The following is a 19,531-nucleotide window of genomic DNA, read 5'->3' on the forward strand; positions in this document are numbered from 1 at the left end:
CTGTCGTCCCCTTCTCCTTGTGCCCTCCATCTTTTCCAGCATCAGGGTCTTTTCCAGGAAGTCTTCTCTTCTCGTGAGGTGGCCAAAGTATTGGAGCCTCAGCTTCAAGATCTGTCCTTCCAGTGAGCACTCAGACCTGATTTCCTTAAGAATGGATAGGTTTGATCTTCTTGCAGTCCATGGGACTCTCAAGAGTCGCCTCCAGCACCATAATTCAAAAGCATCAATTCTTCGGCGATCAGCATTCTTTATGGTCCAGCTTTCACTTCCATACATCACTACTGGGAAAACCATAGCTTTTACCATCTAGCATTCAAATAACAGAAGTAGAACATTCAGCTGGACACACCCACATGTAGCTTTTTGGATACCAACTGTGGTTCGTGGGGGAATTCTACCCAAGAAAAAGCTTGCTCAGTTGTTGCTGAGTATCAGTATGATAGCAATATGGAGTAACTTTTGCTACAAAAGGCTAGCCTCCCTCGGTCTTCTTAGACATCACTCCAGATTACACCGAGAGTGATATGATCAGTCGTAATAATACTGCTGCTTTGTCCCTAATTAGCTCCTCTCTAGTTACGTACCCCGGAGAAATCTTTTAAATAGTGAAGCCTCGCCTGCTATTTAATCTGAGGGATTCATTTGTGCTTCTGAATGTTAGGGACAGAGTTTTTGTTGCCAGATTCTTTCTCGCCCCTTACTTTGGAGAATGAAAAAGAGGGGTGGACTTTTCTCTAAGCCAACATGTCTCTTCCTTTGCAGCTAATATAAGGCAGGAAAAACTAGGAAACGTTTCGTCAAGAAGCAAAAGTGATGTTCCATTTCTTTTCAGTTCCCAGATATTTAACAATTGTGTATAACGTTGCTGCAGTGTTTTTTGGCGATGTGGACAAAAAATAGATATATATCTGTCAAAGATGCTAGAAAGCTTTTGAAAAACAAATATATGTCATTACTGTTTTAAAAACTCATTTTCAAGTCAAAACAACAGAAAAAAAGCTATTTAAACGATTTTATTTACTCATTTATTTCAACAGTTTATATACGGCTTAATTACAAAAATCTCTAATAGGTGGGAAAAGAGCCTTTTCTTGTAGGCCACAGAAACATACTCATTTGCTTCTTGACACGCTGCTCAAAAGTCATCTGTTTCAATGCCCTTATGAGAAAATTCAGTGTGGTGCAGTGGTTAGAGTATTGGACTAAGACCTGGGAGGACGAGGTTCAAGACCCAACTCAGCCATGAAATTCACTGGAACAAATTAAGTACTTAACCTGAGGTAAGTACTGTAAATGCCCCTAAGAAACCAGCCCTAAACTGCAAAACTAAACGCTTGCAACCAGATCCAGGAGTTTTAACTTTGCGAAGAATAAGGGAAAAGAGGAGGGGTGCCCGGTTCAAAGTAAACAGGAGCTGCAGAGTTTCCATATCCTCCTAGAGAATAATGTCTCATCTCCAGGTGCTATAAGATCATCTTCCTCCAGGTTAGGATCCCACTGGCTGCAAATGGCCAAATTTGCAAAAATGGTAAGCCTTAAAGAAAGGAGACAGAAAACAGAGGCTTTGTAAGTTTTCTCACAAAACGTTCAGTAAAGTAGCACTTTAAGCAAGATTCTCTAGAGGCTGGCTAATTCCCCAATGAGTTCCCAGAGTTACTTCCTTGTCTGGAAGTCTGTTCCTTACATTCCTTACAATTAGGGATGCGGGAGAAATTCAATTAGGTTTGCATTTAAAAGCGAAGCTACTCAGTTCAAACTTTCCCAAACGAGAACCGAAACATTGACCTCCTTCAAAACTCAACACTTCTTTTAATTTTACAATGCAGTTCTCCAGTGTTTACAAAAATGTGTCTGTGTTGTATGCATAACAATGAATATATTGCTGAAAATAATGTACAAAAATGTGTTATAGTAAGGGAAATTGCTTGCAAATTAGGTACATTCATTACAACTACATACAAAAATAAATCTTTTAGGGAAATTCACACTAAGACGTTGACTAATTTTCACGAGTGGTGTTTTTTTTATTGCAAATCGCTGCAGAAATGTGGATAACTGAATTTAAGGATGACAAAGAGAGAAACAGAGAGGTCCATCCATCCATCCCTACTCACAATGTAGGAATCAGATCTTTAATGTGGATGCATCTTTCTTTCAAGAATGGGCAACTGCAAGGCCGCTTCTGCTCTACCATTTTAGGGACTTGGGCCAGGCAGCCCTTCAAACAGAAGACTCCTGCAGATACTGAGCCATCCTCTGGCAACCTTCAGCCAACCTGAGTTTTCAATAGGGATGGGTGAATCTGTACCAATTGCAGCTTCTCAGCTTCCCAATCTTAAATTGAGTTCTCTACATTTCCACATCAGTCTGCAGGTTGTCATAATGGAAATTCATCAGCATTTTGGTACAACCTTCTCTTAGTATTATTTTGTTTACGTAGTCCATAAAATTTATACACAGCTTGATTGTAAAATAAAAAACCCCTCAAAGCAGCTTACAAAAAACTATGTACATGTTTATATGCAATTTTGCCTAATATGCACATTTTTCCAAACCAATCTCCCCTAATGTTAGAGATATGATGAAAATGACCAAGACTTATATGGCTCTTCTTTGTTGTTTTCACTAATTTTTATTTATTTATTTTGCACAATTTATCACAAAATATGTATAATTGTACACAGTTCTTTGTTGGAGAACTGCACCGAAAATTTAAGAGAAGTGCAAATTTCACAACATGGCTGTGTCACGGTTCATGTATTGTTTTGGAGAGAGCAAATTAAGCAGAGCTGTCTTTAAATGAGCAGTGAATTTAATTTCTACCTCATCCCTACAGAGACACACAAGGTAGAAGTAACTCCCATGGTATTAAATGGGGCATATTCACTAGAGTTTAGGATTCCAACCTTAAATAGGTTATTAGTGCTGATTGCAAAAATGCTCTGTGCCCCTGCAAAATGGAGTCTACAGGAAACAACATTCACCACCATTCTAATCATTGGATGGTTGTGGTGGAATATATTGATGGAAGAACGGCTAATATTTGACTTCATATTTTGGATACTTTGAAGTGAATCTGGATTTTTACCCTCCCTCTCTTGCCCATTCAGCTCACCCATTTTATTTGCTAATACAAAAAAGAAAAACAAAATGGGGAAACCCACAATACAACTCAATGCATCAAAAGGTTTGGAAATCCAACACAATTTTCCAAAATTGCAGCAAGTTGATTAGCTGAAACAGTTAATGTGAAATTATATCAGCCTCTGCTCCCAGCCCCCTACCCGGACTGCCATCTCAGGGAGGGGTAAAAAAAACCCCTAGAATAATAATTAAAAGATGCCTAGAAACGCTCTTCGAAGAGCATAAATTCTGAAGATGAAAGTAAATGATTAAAATAATTAAATACTTCAAGTTGACAAGCAGAAGCAGAATCTTGCCAACGGACATTTGTCGGTAATTAGTTAATTAATCCTAACACAAATTATAAGCCATAACAAACCAGTCAGGCTGAACGCAGCCGGCTGTTCAGAATTAAACTTAGGGGGTGGAGGAGTGGGAGTAAAGGAAGTGTGGAAGAGAGGGGAAAAGAAAGGAGGGGAAAGTTTTCAACTTTCCTCTGAATGGAAATGGAAATTCCAAAAAAGAAAGAAAGGGAAAGTTTAACGCAGGAGATGGAGAAAAGATCCATGATCAGCCGAAGGATTCCCAGTTAAAACTCCCCTTTGCTTCTAAGGTTACTAGTCCCTAGAGTTTTCTTTCCTTGGGTCTAAACATGTGTGATGGAAGCTCAATGGCCTGTTTAAGTGAGAAGTAGCCTGTTTTGCATGGGAGCAATAGCTAAAACTGAGGACATGTATCTCTCCCCACCCCACAGAAAGGACACAGCAGGGAGACACCCCTGTCTGAGACCCGGGAGAGCTGCTGGCAGACAACACTGGACTTGAACCTAAGAGGAACCCTACTCAATCAGACCAAGGTTATCTAGTCCAGCATCAATGTCCAGCATCTAGTTCAGCTTCAAAGCATCGTGGCCATGCTTCACTTCCACTTCGAGAGACAGTCTGCTTCTGAACGCCTGTTGCTGGGAATCACACCTGACTGGGGGGCATTGATACGCTCAGCTCCTTCTTGCGGGCTTCTCATGTGGTAGACCACTGCGAAAACATGATGGCCTGATCCAGTAGACTCTTTGAACAAGTAATTTCCTAAAATACATAATATGAGATGCACACATTAAAAAGCTGCTTATTGATTTCAGGAACCACCATGCAAAATCTGGTAAAAATCTGGCAAGCCCTGCCATTCTTTTGAATGCTTCAGATGACTCTAAGCCTTTGCTGAGGCAACATCTACACAAACACATCTAGCAGGGCCCACTGGGAGCTTGCCTTGCCATGAACTGGAGGAAGTTATGGTACTCATCGCCACTTTGCCAGGGGCGGAGGAAGGGTGTGTGGTGGGTGTGGGCTGCTCCCGGTGTCATCACTGAGGGGGATGACAAAATGGTGGGTGGCACTCACTGGGAGACGCGGTGGCTTGGGAGCGCACAGGCTTCGTGCTGCCCAAATGGTCCACCTACTGCCTCCCCCCCAGCTGTAGGGCGGCTGCGTGGGAGGAGGCAGGCAGACTCTAAAGGCCTTGTGGTGTGCCACACCCCTATGGGCAGCTCGCTGCACCCCTGGGCACACTGCCCCAGGCACCCAAGCAGCTTCCTCCACCGCTGAACTTTGCCAGTAGTTCCCAAGCTGAAACAGAAAAGCATGGCGGGGAGGAGGTGTAAGATGCCTTGCTGTGGTGTTATATGAAGGAAAACCACCTGCTACATTGATTGTATTGCATGTGTGTCTGTGAAGGCAGCCCAGATCTCCAGATATGAGTCCTCCTGCCATCTTGCCAGAATACTGCGAGTTCAAAAAGGGACAGTGTAGTTCCTTAGCCCATTGCTGGATGGAGAGTGTGGACTTCTCTTTCCAGTGCTGCAGTAATTTGCCATTTCCCCACCATAGTAAAGCCACAGTTTGTGGCCAGGTGGGCGATTCCAAAATGTTAAATTATATATTTTTAAAAGGTAAAGGGGGAAAGGCCAATGACTCACTATACCAAGGTGGAATGAGGGATATCTGGAAATGGCTTGGGAGACAGCATTCACGAAAAGTGCATGACTCTTGTGTCAACATCTTGAGATTGGTTCTCCCATTTTTGCATTGTGCAAAAAATGTATTTACAGCGGTACCTCTGGTTGTGGACGGGATCCGTTCTGGAGCTCCGGTCGGATCCAGAGGTTTCTGCAACCGGATGGGACCGCTTCTGAGCACGCATGCACAGCGAAAACCCAGAAATAAACTTCCAGGTTTACATAAGCGGAGGTACGACTGTATTAGACAAAATTGTATATGAATATGTATATTAGGAGAAAGACACTAAAATGCTGATTAATTTTCATGAGTATTTTTAAGTGTCCATAAAAATACATATCTCTGTGAAAATAACATACAAGCGTGCATTATTTTAGAGGGAATCACTAAATATGAGACAAAACTGCATTCCCCACCCCAAAGAGTGTATATTACTAACAGAAATTCTCACTAAAATGTGGATGAATTTCTGAGAGACTTAAAAACAAACAAAAACAAATCTGCAAACTGATATGAAAATGTAGAGAACTGAACTTAAGGTTAGGAAAATGAGAAACTGAAATGGACAGATTTGCCCATCCCGAGTTGGAGGGGAAGGGATTGGATGGATGGATGAGTGTGGGTGAGGTACATAAGATGGACAGAGAAGCATCAAGTAAGAAGAAAGGACATTATATATTGGGTAGAGGGGAAACAGCTCCCCCAAATAAATCAGGGAATAGAATCCCATAGATAGAATGATTTGCTAAATATGAAATAAATCCCTTGCTTCTTAAAAAAATAAATAAATCTAAGCCTGTCTGCAGTGAAGAAGTTTTGGCCCTGCATGTGTAAGTGCATGCATGATTGTGCCTGTGCGTGCGCGTGTGTGTTTTTAAGTGTTTTGCATGATGTGAGCTCTGACCTTCAGAGAGGAACAGAAGGAATATTTTCTCGCCTGGGGCTAGCGTTGTCAGTGAAATGTCTGTCTTCCTTAATAATTTCAATCTGGGTGACAGGGGACAGGGCATTTTTGCTCTGAACGAACGTACTGTAAAAACTGTCAGATAGGATTTGTTTCAAGACGTGGCGTTTCCATCCACTCAGGGTCATCATTGCAGGCATCCCATGACCTGTGGAGCACAGTGTTTCTTTTTTCCGCATGGACTGACGTGTGCCGCCACCAGTTCTAAAAATATCCCATTAACTCCTTTTCCTCCCCAGTTTATCTCCTTCCCCTGTCTAAGGCAGGGGTGGGGGACCTGATGTTTAACTCCCAACTCCCATTAGCTCCAGCCAGCATGGTCAATGGTCAGGGAAGGTGGGAGCTGAGGGCCACAGGTCCCCCATTTCTGGTCTAGGGATAAGTCACTGGAAGTTAGGGAGCAAAGCCAGCCCCCAATGCCTGCCCCCCCCCCCCCGTTAGGGCTGCTTCTACACAGAGCATAGCTGAACTATGGCGCTCACTCCTACAGAAGGCCGTGACAGCTGTCAAACTGGATGACTCTTAAGATTCACGGAGAACAAGGCTATCAGTAGCTACTAGGCATGATGGCTATGCTTGGCCTCCATTGTCAAAGGCAGTAATGCTTCTGAATGCCACTTGCTAGAAACCGCAGGAAGGGACAGTGCTCTTCTGTTACTGTCCTGCCTTCAGATTTCCCACTGGTATCTGGTTGGCCACTGTCAGAACAGGATGTTGGACTAGATGGGTCAATGGCCTGATCTGGCAAGCTGTGATATGTTCTTATGCTTCATTCAGTCACTTTCATGGGGCATCTACACACATTCATCTTCACATCCTATGTTTTCTCTGTGGCTCTTCTATCTTTTCTCAGACCACAGAAAATCCATCTCCTTTTCTTTCTTTCTTTTTTAAATATACAGAAGCAGAACAGTCTTAGGAAATGTAGAAAGTATTTACGCTACTCTTCCACCTTTTCCAAAGGTCCTGGGGCTCATCCAGACGATCTCCTTATTGGAGATTCATTCTGATTTCTTTTCACACAAAAAACGTACAGAGATTTATTGAGCATACATTCTGATTTGTTTGCATTCACCTTTCCAGTGCATTCTTCTGTCACTTTCTTTCCAAAAAAGTTGGGGAGGGCACGCTTATTGCACAAGAGCACCAAAATCCACTTTAACTACACAACCTAAATTTGCTGGTATATGATTGATTCATTCCTGCAAAGTAGTGGCAGCCTAGAAGCCGTCATGGATTTGACATGTACAGTGAAGTCCTGGGCAGAAGACTATGTCTGTCACTCAGCCTACTTCCCCTATTATCATTCTGATCGTGCTACTTTGTTGATATTTCCTTTTCAGTTTCATGATCTTTTAATTAGGGCAAATACACTTTGGGGGCAGTATTTTTAAAATAAATAGGAAAATGTTCATACAGTAACTGTTCTAGTGAAAAAAGTGTTAGATTGCTAATTTAATAAAGGACTGAAAGCCCCATCCAATTGCACTCCGCTGCTTTCCCAGAAGCTATGTTATCAAAATGTTTATCTCCCCACACCCCAGTTTGCTTCAACACTCCTACTGTTTAAAACAGTTTTTAGTAATAAGGCAATAGAGCCTTGGTGCAAATTAAACCACAGATTATCAACAAGAAAAAAGGCCAAAGATGGAGATATTGTTGGATCACAACCCCTATCATCCCTGACCACTGGGCTACAGTTGATGGGAGCTGGAGTCCCAACAATATCTGGAGAGTCACAGGCTCCCCATCTCTGCAGTAGACACACCTCCCTACCAGTATTATGTAGACCATACCTACTTTCACCCAAGGTCAGCAAAGGGCTTTTAAACCTTTCTCTCCCAGTGTGAACAGCAGAAGAGGCTTTGGCTGAGCCATTTCTATTATCAGGCACTAAAGCGGGGGCAGAGGAACTTGGCTCATGAGCTAACCTTGGACCACCAGAAGTAAAATTTGCCCCATTAGGTCATTTCCCCAAAACCAGGCATGACTGCCTGTCACCTTGCATCACTCTGTGACTCTAGAGCTACTATCACCTGAACACAAGCCAAGACTTGGAGGAACTGTAGTGAGCAGCAGACGTGTCCTAAGCAGGAGAAGGGAATCTGTGGCTCACCGGATGTTGCTGGGACTTCAACTCCCATCCGGCACAGCCAGAATGGCCACTGGTCAGGATTGATGGGGGTTGTAGTCTAGTACTAGGTTCTTTTGTTGCTGCATGCACCCTGGAACTGCACTGGCCTTTTTAGCTACACTACTGAACACACATGGCAATCTTTCCACCACTAGCACGCTGTTCTGGGACTTCTAATCCCACTGGGCCAATTTCAGGAGCTTTAGGGAGAAGAAGCCCTATTGTGCTATGGGTAGCTCTTCCATTGGCTTCTGGTAGTGGGAATCAGCTGAATCCTGCCCATGGTCTACTAAAGCCTCAAGGTTTTTTCACATGTAGACCAGGACTCTGAAAAGTCTTAACTTCATCTATTCAGTTATTTCAGAGCTAATTATATATTAGCTGAAGTACTTTCTTTGGTCTCTCTGAACTGAACTTACTGTGCCCAGACGTCTGACTGTCCCGAGCATCTATGAATTCAGGCAAAGTGCTTGTCTTCTTCCAACATGTCCTCGTCCATACTGACAGCTGACAGGGACTCTCCGCCAAGTGAGGGGGCTGATGTGGTCCTGGCTGACCTTGCAGTGATTCTCACCTGCGCTATCAATCAGCTGGAAATGGACACAAGTGCTAATCACCTCCATTGACACTACTGGACAAGTGGGCTGCAATCCATTTTCACCTGTGCACATCAATCGATTCCCCCATCTCAGGTGGAGAATAAACACCATTTCTGATGATTGGTGAGAGGCAAAAGGCAACCATTCCCAGGAAAGAAGCTGGCTCCATTAACCCATTGGGTGCCACTGTGGAGGGTGTTAAGACGTAGAAGCCATGGATGTGTCTGTACCCACACTACCTTCCAAAGGAAGGAACTAAAATACCATCTAGTCTAATCCCTGCTTTTCTAGAGGCTCACTGCAACATTGTTGGGTAAATTTTGCCTAACATACACATTTTTGAAAGCATTTTTTCCTTATCATTGTGTGCATTATTTTCGGTAATATGTGTATTTATGCACACTTTACCCTAGTATAGAAATTTTGGTACACATTACTTGGCTGGAGAACAGCATTGCAAAATATGGAGAAGTGTGGCGCTGGGTCTGAGCTTTGCACAAAGCTGACAAAATACAGGCAACTCCCCATTTCCGTTCCAGGCATTCTTGCATGCTGGTGGAGCACACATAAGCCCATTCTGCCTCATTCCACGCTCTTCCAGGTCCAAAACAACCCGTGCGTTGGCGGCTGCACATCAATTGAATGGTCGCAAAGTAGTTGCCGCCTGTAGTTCAAATTACCAGGTGCACTAATATCATATCCTATGGCACCAGGTCAAATTGGCACCTCAGAATTTTCCAGTCCTGTTTGGTAATACATAATCAGCTTTGGACTGAGCTTCTTGATGTACAGGGCTTAGTACGTATAAATCTTTATTTTTCTTCCTTCCTTTTGAAAATTCAGGCTATATGTTTTCCCTACCTTCTTTCCGATTCGCCTCTCTTTTGAAAATTCAATCTGTCAAGACAATTCAATAACAACCTTAGCATTTAATTGTACCCTAGGGCACAATAAAAATCGGCAAGGATGATAGCTGCTGGTTAATGTCCCCCCCCCCCCCCCGGTTTTGGTTAACTTCTTTTGGAAATAAAATAATGCAAACCCCTAAGTTAGGCAGCCTGGCTTTGTGTGTAGTGAGCACTATGCTTCACAATCTACAGGGAAAACCTATTTAAAAAATCCAAATTGGATCCACACACTTAAAAAACTGGCATGGGGCTCTGCCATTGTTCAGTAAAGGAAAACATCCTGTTTTGATTTACACATGCGGTGCTCAATTTAACAAGTGTAGCTGTGGGCGATTGGAAAACAGTCAAAATGGTGAATACGCGCCTTACTCTCATTTATACAGTTTCTTAAAGACAATTTGTTGCTGTTGTGGGGCCCCCATCTCCCACCCCCATCACTCATTCTCTTGGCATGTTTTTAAAGCTACAGGCCTGCCTCTTGCCTGGTGTATTTTGCAGGCCTAGACACAACATATGTAATCCAAGTGCAATCCACTAACAGGTAGCACAAGGCGGGTAGGTTATATCAGAGGTCACCAGTCTTTTTAGATCTGTGGGCACATTCAGATTTTTGAATGACTGTTGCGGGCACGCCACCCCCTCTGGTCACTTCCCTCTCCTGGGTGAGCTACCCTTCTCCGAGACATGAAGAGAGAGTGTGTGTACCCACTCACATACATTTTACTTTTTCTAAGGGACCTGGGTAAAAGTTGTATCCCATAGAATTAATTCAACTCTTGAGAAGCTCATTAAGCTGAAATAGGAAGTGGGGGAAAGCACCATTCTTCCAACTTCCTCCTTCAACTCTAAACCAACTTCATGACAGCTGGAGCAATACACAGCGACTTTGTGGACACCAGGGAAAAACCTCAAGAGGGTCCCCATGGGCGCCATGCTTGTCACCCCTGGATTATTATAATCCCCTGGGGGGGGAAAGGTGAGATGAAAACACAAAAAATAATAGTGGGTGCTAGAGAAGGGATGAAGAGGGAACAAGAAATTAAGGGGGCTATCAGGGTAGGTCAGAGGACAGCATTTTCAGATTCTCTTTATTATATATTTTTATTTATTACATTTATATTCCACTCTTCCTCCAAGAAGCTCAGATCTCCTCCACTACTTTATTATTTATTTATATATTGCCTATATGCCAAAGTGGCTTCTAAGTGGCTTGCAACTATAAAATCAATGGTAAAATCCAGATTAAATTAAAATAAACAATAGCAATTCCATTAGGGCAATTCAAAGTTGTTCATTAAAATATGCAGTAAAACAAGCCAGTGAAGAAGCATGACAACTAAACAAAATAATAATAATAATAAATTGACCAGTAGCACCTTATAGACCAGGGTGGCGCTGTGGGTAAAAGCCTCAGCGCCTAGGGCTTGCCGATTGAAAGGTCGGCGGTTCGAATCCCCGTGGCGGGGTGCGCTCCTGCTGCTCAGTCCCAGCGCCTGCCAACCTAGCAGTTCGAAAGCACCCCCGGGTGCAAGTAGATAAATAGGGACCGCTTACCAGCGGGAAGGTAAACAGCGTTCCGTGTGCTGCGCTGGCTCGCCAGATGCAGCTTTGTCACGCTGGCCACGTGACCCGGAAGTGTCTGCGGACAGCGCTGGCCCCCGGCCTCTTGAGTGAGATGGGCGCACAACCCCAGAGTCTGTCAAGACTGGCCCGTATGGGCAGGGGTACCTTTACCTTATAGACCAACTAAATTTGTTCTGGTATAAGCTTTCCTGTGCATGCACACTTCTTCTTAAGTGTGAATGCACAGGAAAGCTTATACCAGAACAAACTTAGTTGGTCTATAAGGTGCTACTGGACAATTTTTTATTTTTTATTATTTTTATTTTGACTGTGTCAGACCAGCACGACTAGCTACCTGAATCTGACAACTAAACCAGTTCAACAACAGCTAAAACCATAAGATAAGAAGTTCAGTTCAGCGGAATGCCTTATTCTCACAACAGCCCTGTGGGGTAGGTTCGGCTGAGAGATAGTAGCTGGCTTGTCATGCTACCAAAAGGGCAGAATTCCACTCACCATGGTGAGTAGTTAGTGCAATTGCAGACTCCTGCCTACAGATCTGCTTAGGCTACAGGTAGAAACCACTCTCACTTCTGAGAATCCTGAAACTCTCCAGTATAAAGGTGGAGAAAGCAGGAGACTAAGTAAACACACAGGGAAGTGGGAGCCACTGGTCCCTCTTCTGATATCCTTGAGTGGGTTTTTGTGTGTGTGTGCCAAAGGTGAGTCAATCACAGTTCATAAGAGAGGTGTCCAAGAGACAGCGGGTAAACCAGGAAGCTTTAAAGGAGGCAGAAGTACTAGAACATAGGTCCGGGGGCCGGATCCAGCCCAATCACCTTCTAAATCCGGCTCACGGACGGTCCGGGAATCACGTGTTTTTACATGAGTAGAATGTGTCCTTTTATTTAAAATGCATCTCTGGGCTATTTGTGGGGCATAGGAATTTGTTCATCCCCCCCCCAAAAAAAATATAGTCCGGCCCCCCACAAGGTCTGAGGGACAGTGGATGGGCCCCCTGCTGAAAAAGTTTGCTGACCCCTGTACTAGAATATGGAAGTGGAATGCCCAAAATACATACGGACACGCTTGAAGATGCAAAAAGGGATCAAAGATGGGCACTGGTCTTTCTTTGCCACCTCTGGAACTAACTAGGTACCTGTTGGAATGGTAGCCAGTTTAAGAACCACAGAAAAGGCCTTGCTTAGTGATATTCTATTTACATTATTTATCATCCACACCTTCAGCATACATTTATGTTCCCAGTGTAGCTAACAGAGTAGTAAGAAACAAAAATGAAAAGGTGCAGTTTAAGAGTATTAGTAACAAAATAATTGAGTATTTGGACCTAGTAGTCCGGGACTCTGTTTCCCACAGAGCAAGATACCTCTAGGAAGCCCACAAAGCAGAGAAACGGGGTAACGCCCCTTCACCCACCTACCCGGTTTGTCCTCGGTGTCAGATATACTGTTCCTGCACGTGGAGGCTCTATTCAGCCTTTAAGACTAAATAGCTGCTTATAAGTGATTTCCCTCCCTGGTGGCTTTCTCTGACATCTGCAAAAACCAGCGTGTTTTAATGATCTGGACAGTTTGTGAAAGCGCTTTGCAGGACAGGTGCTCACTGAGCCGCCGCCCACTAGAACGCGAAAGCAGACAGGCGGATCAAGGGAAAGGAGGGCGGGAGAGATCACGTGGGCTCGAAGGGGACTCCGTGGGCGGGGTCCGTCTGCGCACGTCAGAGAGCGAGAGAAGGACGAGCGAGCAGGAACCATAGAGTCTTGAATGCCTAGAGGCACCCGTTTCTCGCGAGAAGCTTCAAAAACTACCCCGTAGACGTCATTTCCCTGCGCCGCGGCGCGCCGGCTCTTTTTCCGCCGTCTCGCTGTGTCACTGTTCCGCGCTCTCTCCCTTCGGCAGCCTAAGTTCAGTTGCCCGCTCCTGCTTTAGTCGCTGCCGGCCGGGCCCGATGGAGTACCTCATCGGCATTCAGGGGCCCGACTTCGTGCTGGTGGCCGCTGACACCATCGCCGCCTCCAGCGTCGTCCAGATGAAGCGCGGTCAGTCCCTGGGAAGCGCGGGGCGGCTGGGGCGGGCGGAGAAAAATGAGGGCAGGGGCCCCTCAGAGCGGGCGGGGCCCGGTCAGCGGGCCGAGCGCTTGCTTCGCACGCGTAGTGTTGGTGAGATCTATCCCTGGCGTCTCCGCTTCTTCGAAAATGAAACTGAATCCAGGCTTAAGTTAATCTCATTCGAGTTCCCGTTGGTGGAATCGGTGGGATTTGGCCTAGTAGTAGTTAACTTTCCACGCAGGACCTGCATTCCAACCCGGTAGTTATAGTTCGGTTTCCTTCGCCATAAGGCTCCAAGGCGGGCTACAGCATTGCAAATACAGTGGTACCTCAGATTACATACGCTTCAGGTTACATACGCTTCAGGTTACAGACTCCGCTAACCCAGAAATAATGCTTCAGGTTAAGAACTTTGCTTCAGGATAAGAACAGAAATTGTGCTGCGGCGGCAGCAGGAGGTCCCATTAGCTAAAGTGGTGCTTCAGGTTAAGAACAGTTTCAGGTTAAGAACGGACCTCTGGAACGAATTAAGTACTTAACCCGAGGTACCACTGTAGTTTGAAACAGATGATAGTTGCAATAATAGGGTGGGCACCCCAAGGTGAAGAGGTGCGGCTTCTCGAAAGCTGTGTAATGAAGATCCCAGGTGCACTTCGGTGCGGAGGTGATTCCACAACTTAGGGGAGGGAGTGCAGTTCAGTACCAGAGCACATGCTTTCTGTGCAGGGAGCATAGCTGTCAACGTTTCCCTTTTTTAAAGGGAAATTCCCTTATTCTGAATAGGATTCCTTGCAAGAAAAGGGAAAAGTTGACAGCTATGGCAGGGAGTACCAGGTTCAGTTTTTGCAATCTTCACTTTAAGGAGAAGGGTGATGCAAAAACATCTCTGTAGAATATAGATGGGTATGTAGGAGGGGTCTGGGAAATCCCAGAAAGTCACATCTGGTCATAGTTGTGGTTGTGGGTCTAGGTATAAAGCAGCTTCCTTTCTTCCTGTATTATTTCATGGGAATGGGCATAGCTCAGTGGAAGAGCACATGCTTTGCATGCAGAAGATCTGAGGTTCAATATTCAGTTAAAAGGTCCATGTAGCGGGTGATAGGAAAGTTCCTTTATCTTGGAGAGCTCCTGTCAGACAGTACTGGGCTAGAAAGGCAACTTGGCTGATCTTGCTTCCTATATTCCTAGCAGTTAGATTGGGATGGACTTCCAGGATCCGCTTTTTCCCCCACCAGCCATAAGCTTGTGCAAAAGACATGCAAGGGCTTTAACTCAGTGACAGAAGATGGGCTCTGCATGTAGAAGTTTGCAGGTTCCGTCTCATACCCTAGTGAGCTCCTGGGAGACAGTGCTGTGTCAGATGGCCCAATGGTCCAGCTCGGCGTAAGGCAGCTTCCTATATTTCCACTTAAAATGAATGGATTTTGAGTTGAAGAATATTTGTTCAGCACCAGAGTTGAGCTGTTTTGCCACAGAAAAATCCACTTATGCCAAACTTTAACTGCATTGTACAACATGAGATCCATTTCTTATTTAAATGCCCATAGGCTGTCCATGTCCAAAGTGGGGTTAAGTGGGCTCTGTTAACTTGAACTGTTGCATAGAAGTGTTGATGGAGCAGTTTGTAATGGTGAGGATGAGCAAACATGCATTTATCAGAATTCCTTCTTCTTCACAACTATTAAAAGACGTAGGAGCCATGACCTCCTTTGCATTTGGTCGTTCTCTTTCTATAAACGAGCCCTGAATAAAACAGAAAACAGAATGATGAAATTGCTGTATATCATCTTCAATTAAAGCTAGTGATAAAGGGTAGAAAAAATTCTAATGCCTTATTTTCCTGTATATTTTATTCAGAAATGCATAGTTTCATAAAATGAGAGGGCAGTCCAAATGCCTGGCCTGCAGTGGCAGGGCTTGATGAAGTGGGATGGCCACCACTACTATATCCACAGTCCTGGTGTTCATGTTAAAAGGGGAGAGGGCATAAAAAATGCCTCTTTTCTGTACCAGCTCCAAGGCTCGTGCAAGAAAGAAGCTCAGCAGCCCAGGATCCAGCTATTTCTATGCTGTCCCCAAAACATGCCATTTTGGGGGTGTCCACTGACTACAGCTGCTTCGCCAGGTGCACTGTGGTGCTTCTCATCAGCAGGGCAGCAGAGTGGAGGCCAGCAAGGCTGGGCAGAGAGACACTGTCTCATTCAAACCTCCTGCGCATGACAGATCAGGGGTTTAGATTGCTCTGTTCGTCTGCAGTGTAATTAATGTGATGCAAGTTAAATTGAGCAACTAGAATGAATACAATACTACATGCAGCAATTCATGTGTGGTAAAATAGGTATGTTAATAGCTTGTAGGACTTTCATTTCCCTCACCCCAAAGTTTAAATAATGTAAGGGGAGTGTGTGCTATTGAGTTGCTGTTCCAAGTAAAGTCTTGAATTTGTTTTAATGCACCATTTTAAACTGTACTAAGTGCACTTTATCATTTTTTACATATTATTTCAGTACTTCCAGCTACATTTAGCTATTGGAAAAACTTTTTTTGAGAGTTATATAGCATATAAAACTAATGTAACATACTACTTACAATCAGAGCACCACACTTTTATGGCAATTGGTGTTTTTTTTTTAATTTATTGATTATTGGAAAACTCATCACTTGTAAGTCTCAACCCAAAAGTTGGATACCAGTGCTCTAGGTCAACTCCCATCAGCCCCAGCCAGCATGGCCAATGGTTAGAGATGATAAGTCCCGCAACATCTGGAGTTTTGCAGTTTCCCACTCTTCTATAGATTTTGTTTATTGTTGCAGGTGGAACCTGCCACCAAATGTTGCATTGTGTAGTGCTTCTTTTCAAGATTTCAGCTTCCCATATAAAGTACTACAAAACTCTACCCCTTGTTTTCAATTACTGTATACCCCCATTCTAAAAAACCCCCAACCCTGTCCGCCAGCATTCAGTGGCCACTGAGCATGCTCAGAAGTCAAGGGTTTTTTCAGGAGGTCCACCCTTCTTGGACTCAGTGAATGAATTTCGAATGCTGGAGTGATTTGTTTGTACCTCAGTAGCCCGATGGGCAACATTCCTTGTTACTGCATTATGCAGAGCAGCCTTTGCCAACCTGGCGCTCTTCAGATGTGTTGAACCACAACTCCCATCAGGCCAGCTGTACTGGCTGAGGCTGATGGGGCTTATAGCCCAACACATCTGGAGGGCACCACATTGAGCCTTTGCCACCTTTTGCTTTTGAGAACTGGTGACAAAGACTCTCTTGGCATTTTGTTAGCTTTCCCATTCAGAGCCCAGGAAAAATCTCTGCAGTTAGTGTTTCTAAACTCCCATGTGCAGAAGTCTCTCTCTCTCTCTCTCTCTCTCTCTCTCTCTCTCTCTCTCTCTCTCTCTGTGTGTGTGTGTGTGTTTGTGTGTGTGTGTGTGTTTAAATTATTTTAACAGCTGCAAAATACTCTGCTAATCCTGTTAAAGGATGGAACGTATCAGAAACTCTTAAACATGTCCTCCAGGGAAGATTATTCAGCAGTAAACAGCAAATGATGGAGAGGTTCTGATATGGAGATTTAGACTGTTCTGTGGAGGGGATCCTAAATACATAGAATGTTGCTTTTCCCAAAGACACAAGGGGCTTCTGGGAAATGAATTTAATACATTTATCTATCATCTAGTTAATGCAGGCTGAGGATAAGATGAGATTGCAGAACCATTAGTGGCATATAAAAGCATTCTTCCTCTGATTGGTTGTAGTAATAGTAAAGTCTTTTTCTTTTAAAAAAAGCACTTATTTTTCCCAAAAAAAATTTCCAGAGGAAAATGCATCTCAATGATTTTCATGACTTTCTACCCCTCTCCCTCCCCATGACTTTCAGCACTTCCTAAACCCTACTAGTGCTTTCAGACTTCTTTTCCTTATCGTTTTTTTTTACTGCTGCCAACGAATTAATCATCTGTCTGTCACTGATTGATCTAGTAATTGTAAACATTTATATTATGAAAATGTTGGGATGGATGGCTGTTTAAAGATAAAAAAACCTTATTTAAGTTCTTCAGATCTGATTCTGTAAGTAATCCACAAGTGTGCAAGTCTTGTTTATTCAATAAGTTACTAATGTTTAAACTTTGCCCATGCAGGGGAAAATAGCCCTCTGCTCATTTTGCTCTCACTCTGTCTCTCAAAATGAAACACTTCACTGTAGCTTGTCCTTATTTCTGACTGGTGTGTTTTTCCTCCATCCTCTTGATTTAGATCATGATAAGATGTTCAAGATGAGTGAGAAAATCTTGCTTCTATGTGTTGGGGAGGCTGGGGACACTGTCCAGTTTGCAGAGTATATCCAGAAAAATGTCCAGCTCTACAAGATGAGGAATGGTGAGTACTGTGTGGTGCTGTGCCACTGAATGTATAGAGTAGAATAAAGAAGTCTAGGATTCTGCATTGGTAAGCTGTATGCTTTCTAAACACTTCAGACAAAACCACAAGGCTTATGAGTATGTTAGATCCAGGCTGATAACTCACTCTCACCCCAGATTTGGCATGCACCTTGATTTGGCTCAGTTGCAGAGAATGGATCTGTGCCCCCTGCCCTCCATGTCTCAGATCTGTCACTCTAGCAGTCTTCTTTCCCCACTTCTCATGAATGACACTGCTGAGAGTCTACAGAGCACTTCTGCCAACTTTGGGGAAAATTTACATGCTTGCAGTTCTTTTCGACTCTTAAGAGTCAGTCTGCACATCCGGAACAATAGCATAACTGGGTTGCATTACTTCAAGGTCAAGGTTTGGGGTGGGATCCTATAGTTAATTTTCCCCACCTGTATTCAAGGAGCAAGCAAACTCTCTGTCCTTAGGAGACTAGTACTTCAAGAATAGAAAAGAGTAGGATAAATACACACATTTTGTAAGGGGAGGGAGTTTTTTTACTTGAGGATTCATTCAAAATATTGATTTCCTATCCACCCAGCCACAGTTAGGGGAGGAAGAGTCCTAACAGAGTGGTACTAGATAATTCTGCATCCTTGGATTAACTCATGTCTTCCATATACCCTTGGTGCCCATGCTTCCTCACTTCTATCTGTGTGATTACAGACCTCCTAATCAACTACAATTGCACAAAAGCGGAATGTGCCGTTATATAATTCAATTTCACCTGAAACCAGCAACTGTCTAGAAGTTGCTGCATGCAAGCTGTGATTCCTGCATTGCGGAGGGTTGGGCAAGATAGCCCTTTGGGTCCCTTCTATCTACAATTCTAGCTGTTCTCTCCCTCCATAGACCTGGAAAGGAAGTAACATTAGATGCCCAGGTGACAAGGCTGCTGACATTCTCTGCCCCAACTCATCTGTTGAGGAAGGCTTCTGGTCCTAGTTGTTGTTGGGGTATCATTGCTCCACTTGTAGTATTTGTTCAATGATTCCCGCCCCCCAATATTGTTCTTTTCTTTGCAAACCAGCTGAAGATGTTGCTGTACACATTAGGTATTCTCCTAGAATGAATTTCCACTCACCTGTTTATTAGCAGCCTTGTACCTGGCGCTTACGAATTCCAAGAAATCAAAATATCAGTGCAGCTTTGAAATCAGCGGTTAAAATCGGTGTAGTTTTGAAAAGTTCAGTTTGCCATCTTGATTCAAAATTTCTTCCACTTGCATCCAAACGGCTGAAAGCCTCTGTGATATCTCAAGAGGTGTCCAAATGAACAGCAAACAAATTGCCAAAATATATAGTAGATGATTATTTCCTTTTCTTAACAGGGTATGAATTGTCTCCGACTGCAGCTGCCAATTTCACACGCCGAAATCTGGCTGACTATCTGCGGAGTAGGGTAAGTAAGGCAGCTTTCAGAAGTTGTGCTTTCTCTCTGTTCAGGAGGTCCCCTTGACCTTTCAGTGTGCGATGGGTCATGGGGGCTTCTGGAAGAGGGGAGAGTCGTCCACAACAAGGTTGGGCATCACTCCTCTCCACCAGCAGCCCCTGCCCCATGTTCAGAGTGGTGAAGGGGAGATTTTCCTTCTGCAAACTTAAGCTCTGGTCCATTGATTTTGTTAAATAATGATTTCAAAGTGGCAAGCATAGTTGCCTCAATTCTATTGGCAGTGCCAGATTTGTGAACGCTGCTCATGTACAGTATTAATTGTAGGGCAG

The 19,531-nt window shown here is 43.9% G+C and overlaps 1 protein-coding gene and 1 long non-coding RNA gene across 2 annotated transcripts in view; one reads left to right on the top strand and one right to left on the bottom strand.

Moving 5' to 3' along the window:
- Nucleotides 1–1,011: 1,011 nt before the first annotated feature.
- LOC114601609 (uncharacterized) lies at nt 1,012–13,073 on the bottom strand. The gene is made up of 4 exons (XR_003707784.2): nt 12,748–13,073; nt 9,697–9,732; nt 4,098–4,208; nt 1,012–1,534 (listed from the first exon to the last, which is right to left on the bottom strand). It is a non-coding gene; the product is annotated as an uncharacterized LOC114601609 (long non-coding RNA).
- Nucleotides 13,074–13,160: 87 nt separating this feature from the next.
- Nucleotides 13,161–19,531, top strand: part of PSMB2 (proteasome 20S subunit beta 2) — a 32,365-nt gene continuing 25,994 nt past the window's right edge. The window contains exons 1-3 of the mRNA XM_028738921.2: nt 13,161–13,365; nt 17,637–17,759; nt 19,141–19,211. Coding sequence (XP_028594754.1) covers nt 13,275–13,365; nt 17,637–17,759; nt 19,141–19,211 — 285 coding nt within the window. The 5' untranslated portion in view covers nt 13,161–13,274. The remainder of the gene's footprint in view (nt 13,366–17,636; nt 17,760–19,140; nt 19,212–19,531) is intronic.

The sequence above is a fragment of the Podarcis muralis genome, chromosome 7 (assembly GCF_964188315.1).
Source record: "Podarcis muralis chromosome 7, rPodMur119.hap1.1, whole genome shotgun sequence".
NCBI lineage: Eukaryota > Metazoa > Chordata > Lepidosauria > Squamata > Lacertidae > Podarcis > Podarcis muralis.